Source organism: Notolabrus celidotus, chromosome 2, assembly GCF_009762535.1.
Source record: "Notolabrus celidotus isolate fNotCel1 chromosome 2, fNotCel1.pri, whole genome shotgun sequence".
Classification (NCBI taxonomy): domain Eukaryota; kingdom Metazoa; phylum Chordata; class Actinopteri; order Labriformes; family Labridae; genus Notolabrus; species Notolabrus celidotus.
The window spans coordinates 14,905,030-14,916,069 of record NC_048273.1 but is presented as its reverse complement, the minus strand read 5'-3'; the positions used below and the strand labels follow the sequence as shown (position 1 = coordinate 14,916,069).

General features: G+C 41.3%; 1 protein-coding gene across 1 annotated transcript; it reads left to right on the top strand.

The window, feature by feature from the left end:
* The first annotated feature begins 122 nt into the window (after positions 1 to 122).
* npl (N-acetylneuraminate pyruvate lyase (dihydrodipicolinate synthase)) lies at positions 123 to 11,040 on the top strand. Its single transcript, XM_034675484.1, has 12 exons — positions 123 to 274; positions 501 to 591; positions 861 to 934; positions 5,769 to 5,856; positions 5,970 to 6,027; positions 7,676 to 7,751; positions 7,934 to 8,026; positions 8,130 to 8,275; positions 8,396 to 8,442; positions 8,517 to 8,601; positions 8,691 to 8,730; positions 10,052 to 11,040. The coding sequence occupies exons 2-12, from the start codon at positions 512 to 514 to the stop codon at positions 10,231 to 10,233; spliced, it is 969 nt and encodes a 322-aa protein (XP_034531375.1). The 5' UTR covers positions 123 to 274; positions 501 to 511; the 3' UTR covers positions 10,234 to 11,040.

The window sequence follows — 11,040 nt, the reverse complement described above, 5'->3', positions numbered from 1 at the left end:
TTCTTGTTATACATTTATAAAGTTAGTGTAAATTGTGTTTATTTCCTTTTAGATGCTGTTTTTTTCCTTAATTGACTACATATCCCATGGAGCTTTGCTGCATCAGTTGATACCAAGGTGGTGTCACATGACATTACATGAACGATTCCTCAACCAGTGTCTGTCTGAGGAAGTAAGTTCCCCATGGATCACTGATGTCGGTGCACATTATAAAAACGTCGCGCTGACTGAAGAGGTGGAACTTAAGAACCTATTCCAGCATCATAATTTAAGGGTATGTTTTTATGTCCTCTCACTGAAAAATCGATGCATTTCTTTATTTTAAAGGTTACCTAATGCAGTCGGTGCATCATGCATCGTGAAATTAGGTCTATAAACTTGTTTTTAAACAAAAAGGATACATAAGACTTACTACTGCATCTCGTGACCTACTTCTTATCGTTTTCCGCCCCGTTCTCCGTTATTTCTTTCCATCTAATATGCATCTTCTCTAATGCTAGGGAGCAAACTTATGTCAACCATGGCTGCTGTTAACGATAAAAAGCCAAAAGGACTTGCTGCAGCTACCTTCACGCCATTAACTACAGATGGGTAAGCGCTCTTTTGTCGCCACTTCCTTCATCTGTCTGTTTTTTCCATTTTGTGTGCACTATATGTGGTGCTCTGTGACATATGCACATTCTGTTTCTCTGTGAGAAGATGAAAATTAGAAAAAGAAAGCATTGGTGTTGGTATATCTGAAATCTGCGAAATCACTGACTCATGTAAACCGTTGGAATAACTTCTCTGGCATTTTTGGTTGCCTAAGTGTTACAAGCATGTAGGCCTAAGCCTATAACTTTCACATTTTCTCAAAACAGTGAAATCAACCTGTCACTGATTGGACCTTACGTTGACTACTTGACACAGAAGCAAGGTGTGAAACAAATATTTGGTAAGTTTTCCTGGGGAACCCTCCCTTTGATTTATGTCATGTTCTGTGTTCCAATCGGAATCAAACCCAGATGTTACATCGTCTTGATTTGCAGCCATAATTAAAGCAGTATGTTCTTCATGTTGTTAATGATGTTTGATTTCTCCACTTTTAAAACTTTTTTTGAATATATTACAACTCAACTCCACAGAGCTGAAAAATGGCTTCATAATGTATGATTGATTCATTTCTTAATTGGACTTGTGCATTTTTTCCTCTGTTTAGAAAAATATAAAAAGATGTTTTGAAAAACAATATGTCCCCATAACCTCAATTAAAGGTACTCCCAGAAACATATTTCTGTACCCCGACAAGAAAGTTAGATGCAAAACCTTTCACTTAAAGAAATTAACAGAGCTGATTTTATTGTTTTGTTCTTAGTAATTGCTTTGTTGGCACCCATTACTGTGACCTAAATCCAAAGTGATGCCGTTTCGTTTTACATCAGGACTGTAGTAACCCTTGAAAGTGACTCAATGACATGGGCTTAAAACAATAATAATAATAATAATAATAATAATAATAATAATAATAATAATAATAATAATAATAAATTGTATTTATAAAGCGCTTTTCTAAAAAGTCAAAGACGCTGCACAAAGGATAAAAACATCATATAAAACAACAGAATAATAAAAACATGAAGAAAATACATTTAAAAGCAATCATACGTTAAAAGCAATTCTAAACAGGTGGGTTTTGTGAGTGATTTGAAGGTGGACAGGTTGGGGCAGTTTCGAATGTTAAGTGGTAAGGCGTTCCAGAGGGTGGGGGCGGCGACAGAGAAAGCTCTGTCCCCCCAGGTTCGGTGCTTGGTGTCAGGTGGCAGGGAGAGGAGGTGGGCGTTGGAGGATCGGAGGTTACGGGAGGGGGTGTGGTGATGGAGCAGGTCGTTGAGGTAAGAGGGGGCCTGGTTATGGAGGGCTTTGTGGGTGAGAAGGAGGATTTTGAAATGTATGCGCTGTTTGATGGGGAGCCAGTGGAGGTTTTGGAGGACAGGGGTGATATGGTCACGGGAGCGGGTGTGGGTGAGCAGGCGGGCGGCAGAGTTCTGGATGTATTGTAGTTTGTTGAGTTGTTTTGAAGGAAGGCCATAGAAGATGCTGTTACAGTAGTCGAGTCTGGAAGTGATAAAGGCGTGGATCAGGGTTTCAGCGGTGGAAAAGGAGAGAGATGGACGGAGACGGGCGATATTTTTAAGGTGGAAGAAGGCGGTTTTGGTGATGTGCTTGATGTGCTGTTCCAGAGTGAGATGGTAGTCCAAAATGATACCGAGGTTGTGAACATGTGGGGACGGAGTGAGGGAAGCATCGTCGATGGGGAGTGTGTTGTTATTGTTATTAAACTACATTACCCAGAAAGCCTAGCGCTAGAGAGGGGGAGCATGGAACAAGCCCTGGGCTCCGGGGTACAGAGAATGTCATGATGAGGAGCACCAGAGATGTCTGAAGTTAAGATACTCTTTAATGTTTAATAAAGAGAACCTTTGAGCAAGAAGTCACCACGTCTAGTTTGTTAAACAGAAGCAACTAACAAACACAACATGGAGGTTGAAGTTGTTGGTGGTTGTGGTGAGGGATTTGGGGCCGATGATTATGAGTTCAGATTTTTCACAGTTGAGTTGGAGGTAGTTTTTTTGCATCCAGGATTTAATCTCAGTCAGGCAGTTGGTCAGGGTGGAGAGGGTTGGAGCAGTTATGGAATTGGTGGAGATGTAAAGTTGGATGTCGTCAGCGTAGCAGTGGAAGTGGAGACCGTGACGACGGATGATTTGACCGATTGGGAGGATGTAGAGAGTAAAGAGGAGGGGACCAAGCACAGAACCCTGGGGGATGCCTTGGGACAGGGGAGCTGTGGGTGAGGTGCAGTTGTTGATATTGATGAATTGGTGTCTGTCGGTGAGGTATGATCTGATCCAGGAGAGTGCAGTGCCGGTAATGTGTAGAGTTGTTTGTAGACGGGATAGGAGGATGGTGTGGTTGATGGTGTCAAAGGCTGCGGTGAGGTCGAGGAGGATGAGAATGCTGAGGTGTCCGGAATCTGAAGAGAGGAGGAGGTCGTTGGTGACTTTGAGGAGGGCTGTTTCGGTGCTGTGTTTGGGTCTGAAGCCGGATTGAAATGGTTCGAACAGATTATTGGAAGAGAGGTGGGTTTTAATTTGAGAGGCAACGGCACGTTCCAGTATTTTCGACAGAAAAGGGAGGTTGGAGATGGGGCGGAAGTTACTTGGGTTGTCTGGGTTGAGTCCGGGTTTTTTGATTATGGGGGTAACAGCAACCAGTTTGAGGGGTTGAGGGACAGAACCGGAGCTGAGGGAGGAGTTGATGATGGTAGTGATCAGAGGTGAGATGGCAGGGAGGCAGTCCTTGATGAATTTTGATGGCATGGGGTCCAGAGTGCAGGTGGAGGTTTTCATTCCGGTCATGAGGATTTGTAGTTCTGCTGGGGACACTGGGAAGAACTTAGATAGGGGCTTAGTGGTGGAGGGAGGCGAGACAGGCGGGGAGGTGGGGGGGGGTGCTGGAGGTGTTGAGGTTACTGTAGATAGTATTGATTTTTGTTTGGAAGAAGAGGAGGAAAGACTGACATTTTTCAGCAGTGAATGATGAGGAGATATTGTCGGGTGGTTGCTGAGTCGTTCCAGTTGGCGTTTGCGGGATTTCATGACGTGGAGTTCAGGGGTGAACCAGGGGGCAGAGGTATTGAAGGAGACGGATTTGGTTTTGGTGGGCGCGAATTTGTTCAGACTGGAGGAGAGTGTATCATTGTAGAAACTGACCAGGGCAAGGGGGTTGTCAGACAGTGGGGGAGGGGAGTCGGACAGTATGTGGGTGAGAGAGTCTGAGAGAACTGTGGGACTGATGGATTTGAGGTTTCTGAAGGTTATTGTCCGTTTGTGTTTTGGGGTGGGGATGGGAATGTTGATGTCCATTGTGATAGCTAGGTGGTCGGAGATGTGAAGATTGTGACTGGATAGCTGTTGCAGGTTGATGTTGGTGGAGCAGACCAAGTCCAGAATGTGACCACGGCTGTGTGTGGGGAAGTTGATGTGTTGTATGAAGATGTGGCATTGCAGTAGATCTAGAAATTCTGAGGCAGATTTGCAGTTTGGGTTGTCGATGTGAAGGTTGAAGTCTCCCAGGAGGAGAACAGATGGAGAGATGGCGCAGAGTTGAGTGAGAAGATCCGAGAAGTCAGAGAGGAAGGAAGGATGTGGCTTGGGGGGGTGGTAAATGATGGCTGTGACTAGAGGAGTTGGACCGGAGAGCTTGAAGATGAGATGTTCAAATGATGGGACAGCAGGGATGGAGATGGTGGTTGTTTTGATGTTTTTCCGGTGGATGACAGCAATGCCGCCCCCCCGCCCTTGTGGGCGGGGTTTGTCTATGTATGTGTATCCGGTGGGGGTGGTTTGGTTGAGTATGATGTATTCCAGGGGGTTTTGCCATTTTTCGGTGATGCAGAGGAAATCCAGGTTATTGTCTGTAGTGAAGTCGTTCAGAATGAGGCTTTTATTATTGAGGGAGCGAGTGTTGAAAAGGGCCAGTTTCAGTTGACGGGTGGTGGTGAGTGGCTGCACGGATCGGGTAAGTGGACGGAGATTTGCCAGGTTCACGTGATGTTTGTTTTTGTGATGTAGTTCGGGAGTGATGCGTGACCGGATGGAAAACCTCTCTGTCGTGATGACGGGAATGGGGTGAACAGATGATGTACATGGGAGTAATGACGCAAGGGGCTGGTAGGGGGAGCCCGCATGGGGAACAGTGCTTGGAGGTGGTGGAGTAGAGGGAGGGGGAGGGGCGTGTGAGAGAAAAGTGAACAGTCATGCAGGTGTTGATGTGTGAACGGCGTGTTGCATGTTTGCTGCTAATGTGCGGGTACCAAGTGTGGAGTGGTGGATGCCGTCTGACCTCTAAAAAGTGTGCCGGTTCCAGAAGAGATTAAAATTGTCAATGAAGCTTATTTGGTAAAACAAGACCTGCAACTTATGATTACTATTCATAATAACTTGTCTCATAAACTACTACCACTTAAACTAATTTCAGTTACTTTGGTGATGCTTTTGTTTGCTTTTTTAGGTCACAAAGAGACATCGGTGTTGATATCAGCTTGTTTAATAACTAGCTAAAAACTGCTCACAGGAGCTTTAACTTATAATGAAATGTATGGCCTTGTACAGTACTGATTATGTATAAATTCTTTCAATTATACTAATATGGAATACATAGCTTGATCCGAAAAGGCAAATTACATTTTCGGATCAAGCTTTGAACATTGCTCCGAACTTTACACTTTTATCCAAACTTCATGGTTGTTGCTTTTTTAGTTGTTTTGTCTAAAGCCTATCTTGTTTTTCTTTGTCACACTTGCACAACTGTCCTTCAAACAGGAACACATTTGGATAAGATGTAAAGTTTTCTCTTATCTCTATATTGATCAAGGCTAGCCAGTGTTTCCTCAATGTTAAAAAGTGATGAGTTCTTTATTTTAACTTCTCTAAAACCAAATGAATCATTGAAGTTTGTGCTTAATCAAACTTTGTGCTAGTTTACTTATAATTTTTATCTGCCAACCCCTGTGCTTTTATTAAGCAACAGAGGATTTATGTGTCGCAATGCTTTTGTGTTCTCTTTCATTTCCCCCTCAATGTCTGTGTAAGCCCTAATAGCCCATTGTATTGGCATGTTGTATTTTTGTACATGTTGTATGATACACTGTCTTGTAATGCATTTTGGTCTTGCTTGTAATGTGGATACATTATCTGAAAATAAGACAAGATTTAACTTGCTTACAGTCAATGGCACCGCTGGAGAGGGCATGTCCCTCACAGTTGCAGAGAGGAAGATGCTGGCTGAAGAATGGTGTAAGAAAGCAAAGGGCAAGTGAGTCATGTTGCAGCATTTTTTTACCTAGAGGTTTTCAATATGTTGAGTGCAATGCAAGAGACAAAAATGCTGACTGATTGTAAAATGTATTTGTGTGCATGTCACTACAGAATGGATTATGTGATCGTGCATGTTGGCTGCCTGAGTTTTAGAGATTCCCAAGAACTGGTGAGTCACTTCCTTCATGTCTTATTGTGAAGTATTACCTTGGAAACCTGCTCCTGCATTCTTTTTAAGGAGTGGAACCTTAAGTTTGTGTCGATTTTGCAATTTACTTCATTTGACACTTTCTCTGTGGCAGCATTTACAAGCATTAAAGAGTCCTTTGTAGAAGTAATGAATCTTTTTGCTGATGGTTGGCTCTGCTTTTGTAACTCACAGGCAAAAGGCATCAGTATTACACTCAGTCTGTTTCAGAACCATTTAACTCCTCCTGGGCTGTAACTGTTTTTATGTAGTTGTTCTTTGTTGTGTTTATAATATGTTCTCAGACATGAAACAATGCCTTGAACCACGTGCCACCACATTCCTATTGTCTTCAGTGCAATGGAAAATAATCTAGTTCAACACATAACAAGTAGGATATGTTTTTGTATTTGTCATCACACACTGAAATTGCAGTTATGTAAAGATAACATAAAAACCTCTGTGATGAAGCCTCTGTGAAGGTTTTTATAGCTAGAAAAAAAAATGGACTGGAGTTAATACTGATGCCTTAACATGAGTTACAAAATCTAACGAGACCATCATGAATAGGACTGATTATTTTGTTTATGTTATATTACAATGTCTGTCTCTTCTGCAGTGGGGTGTGTGTCAGACAAGCAGTTAATAGTTCAGCTTTTTTTTCACAGCAGCTGCAGGCACACACCACTTTCTTCTTTTTAACTGTTTGGGTGGTACATTAATTGGCTGTTAGTGTTTCTGTTCTCTGAGTCATACAGAACTGGCTGAGTGAAACACAATTTGCATGACAACAGTAGGCACGCATGTTTGGTGTGATCACTGATGGGAGAGACTTAATAAAAACAAATCACCCAGTTCTACATCGCTAACTAGGCCAACTATGTACAGCTGTGAAAGAAGTGAAGTGCCAGGTAAACATAATAGCATAGCAGAGTGATATGTGACAGACAACAACGTTGATCAGACCCCCCTCCTCTCTGTGTTACCCTCTAACACTTCAGAGCAGAGCCACGCTCATCAAACAGCCGCTGCAGCTCGTGCTGCAGGGGTTTTCATCTGTTACCACAGCTCTACCTGCTTGAAAGTGTGTTAAATCTCGGTTGTCTAAAGTCCAAGATGAGCAGGATCAATGACTGTAGCTGTGACTTTAGGCCAGATGACCAATTATAAATATTTTAACTCCCAATGGCCGCCACTAATCGTAGTTAAGCTACATCAATGCTTAATATTATTAACATGAATATTAACAGGGGAGTTGGAGAGAAAAAGGAAACTCAGATTTACCTCAAAAATCTATTTTATAAAAATGACTGTTGTTATAAAAATGTGTTCTGTTCTGTATGAATGTATTATCATGACCCACTTTTGGGCTGAGGCAAAGCTTCAGACCCTCAGTTTGAAGGAAACGGCAATCAGGTATGAGAAGAGAACATTCCAAACTAATAAGCCAGGTAACCAGACAAGAGCGGAAGAAACTGGTTGTGGCCAAGCTACAGAAGTATTAGGTCCTGCAAAAAACAAAAAGTCTTGTTTAGACTTTAGTGTAGATTGAAAACCTCATATAATGTGACATGGTTTTCAGTTGTGTTATTTTTCACTGTCCTTCTCCCAACATTAATTTTCTCTGCAGGCGCGCCATGCAGTAGAGATTGAGGCTGATGCGATTGCAGCCATAGCTCCCTTCTTCTTGAAGCCCAACAGTGCAGGTATGTGATGGTCAAAGTTTGAAATATTGATTGGAAACTTTGTAACATTTCACACACTGTAAAAGTGAATCACACATTCACTTCTCACTCATACTGTATGTTCCATAATGCTGTATTTGTCAAGCTTGGTTTTCAAGTTTCATGATGTAAGTCCCCCCCCCCCCCATCTCATCCTGCCTCAGATGCATTGAGGAAGTTCCTCCAGGAGGTGGCTTCAGCTGCCCCAACTCTGCCCTTCTATTACTATCACATTCCTTCTATCACCGGTGTAAATGGTTAGTGCCATATTTTGAATTGATTGAGAATAAGAAAGTTCTTCAGTATGTCTAATCACCGATGACATAAACTTATGCAAGTTGGTGTATTTGTTTTCATCAGTGTCAGTGCCAGATGTGTTGGAGGATATTGGGAGTCTCATTCCCTCCTTTAGTGGTGTAAAGTTCAGTTCAGCTGACCTGATGGAGTTTGGCCTGTGTTTCAGCCACAGTCCGCCTCACTGGACATTCCTCTTTGGAGTGGATGAGGTCGGTGTTTTCTCTCTCTGTCATCTTTGGTCCAGCAGATTTATGCTTAATTTCAAAATGGTGTTTTGAGTTTCCAACCCCCACCATTAAAAAAAATAATTGAACAAATTTTTTCTCCAGCAACTGCTCTCAGGTTTGGCTATGGGAGCTCAGGGGGCAGTTGGCAGGTCAGTATGGGATCTTCTGTCTCTTTTTTAACTGTGTGCTTAACAGTTAATGACATTCTTCTTTTTTATCACAGCACCTACAACTACATGGGAAGTCAAATGAACAAGCTTATAGCTGCATTTGAAAATAACAACTTAGAAGAAGCCAGAAGGATACAGGTGCTGTTTATTGTCACTTGGTCTTTTCCAAATTTGAAATTTTCTGTCAAATTTGATGACTAACATCTTTTTCTGATTTTCACAACCAGTTCAAGATGCAGGATCTTATCCAATATGCCAAGACACTTGGTGAGTAATCCCTGAGTTTTAATAATTCCTACCAAAATATGTATGTTTGCCATTGAATAGATAAACTAGAAAATTAAAAGACACATCAGTATATGTATATGTGTTTGTATGTGTGTGTATACATATATACAGTATATATTTTTAAATATATATTTAAATTTGTACATTTTTTTTTCCGGATGTGACATTGTGATCGATAGTCAGTTGACAAATGCAGGCCCCTGCAGCGTTCTTTACCGGGATAGCAAAGTGGAGAAGGAAGGAGAGAAAACGTAACAAACACTAACACAGTCAGACTGTTCTGTTGTGGTCTGTTATTATCTCTGAGATATTTGCTGTACAGGATGAATGTGTGCTTTGGCAAAAGTGGTGTGATGTCAAACCCACAGCTCCACCAGCCAGATCACTTCTGTGCATGTCTTTGCTAAAAAAAATGCATCACCAGTGCAATTTGCCAATGCCTATCAATGTGGTGATTAGCTTAACTTTTTTTGCAGAGATAGGAGGTGTACTGTCCGTAGTGGAATACAGTCATTGATATTTACATCATGCAATTGCTCCATGGCAGCTTTTCTCTACTTTTGGCACTTTTTACTGACCATTATCACACAGCAGCCACTTTCCTCCTCATGCTTATAGGAGGAGACTTAAAATGCTGGTATTATGAGGTGCTACTGTGTTATAAGTTGTAAGTTCCTTCAAACTGCAGACATCTGATAATGGTTATCATTTCACATCCTCATTCATTAGCCGCATAAAGACATTGGATTCAGTACATTCTGAAGAGACATGTGACCATACATCGAAGGAAAACAACATGTTTTATAAGCCATTAGCTATGTTTAGAAAACAGCTTATTCACTATCATTATGCAACAGCTGATGCCAGCATTGTACTTCTTCCTTGCTTATACTATTAACTTGGAGTTTACTCCTTTCTTTCTGGTTGTACAGCCCATTTCAAATGTGTGAGCATTCAGCCACTTCCTAGCTAGCAGTTGCCTAATGGAAGATAGTGTCCGCATTAGTGCTACTCTTAGCTGTTGGCAAGCGGTAGCTCTGACTGTAGCTAACTGGTAATGAAATGTGTTTTTTACTTGAAATATGAGCACATGTCCCTCCAGCAATTCTCCATCTTTTTTTATTCACCTGCTGATAAATTGACAAGCAGTGACATGCTAACAAAATGTACTATTCCCCGTGTTTAAGACTTGTAACCAGAGTATAGCAGTATGACATAGTAGCCGAATTTGAGCTGCCCCACTCAAGCAATGTCAGGTGAAAATGTCCCCCATGTGAATATGTTGAATTGTTGTTGTCAGGTTTTGATCTGGGAGTGAACAAGCAGCTGATGAGCGAGTTGTCCGGCTTGTCCCTGGGGCCTCCTCGTCTTCCTGTGATGCCATGTCCTCCTGAACACGGTCGGTCCATCGCACAGAAGTTTCACAGCCTGTTCCCTGAAGCTTCAGTCTTAATGCAACATGTGATGGGAAATCATCTCTAAGTAATCTTGAGATTTCAAACCAATTTTATACCTTTTAACTTTCGGATAACCTTGAACTGATCTCTCAGGTGTATGTTTTCTTGATTTGATACTTTTGAATATTTCTATGAAACTTTTGTCTCAACATATATTTTACGAGTCACTATTTGACCCTGTGTTAGGGTTAAAGTCCAACATTTTATGTAATATTTTAGTGTGTGAATCATTTAGTTTCAACTTTCGTTCTGATGTTACAGCTAAACCTTTCAATGCCAGGCTGATATGTAAAAGTAAAAAAGTATTAGAATTTTACACAGATTATTAGTATTAAATTATGATCCTGTAGTGTTTAAGAACACTATTGAATCGCTTTTTATAAACGTGAGCACTCCAAGCCTTGCCATGTTAGACCTGAGGCATGAAATATATAGACCATGTTATCACTGTAAACTACTACAAAAAAGAGAGTAAAAGGTGATGCTTCCTTCACGGTTTGTTACATATCACCTCTGACGATGAGGAGATGAAAAATTGTTTTTCTACTTTGAAAATCACTGTACTTTAAATGACTATCAGAGGCAGAAAAACACAAAAAGAGAGGGCAGAAATACAATCTCGCTCTCATTAAGAAGTTTCTGAAACTAAAACCGATGTTACAAGGGAACATAAAACTTGCAAACAAGACTCAGACCATGTTATGAGTGTAATTAGTTAAATGCACCTTTTATATGCAATACTCAAAGGGAAATGTATGTTTGTACTGTCTAAGTATGTACTGTACCTTTTAAGACTTAATCAATTCTTACCCATTAAATGTGTTGATCCATT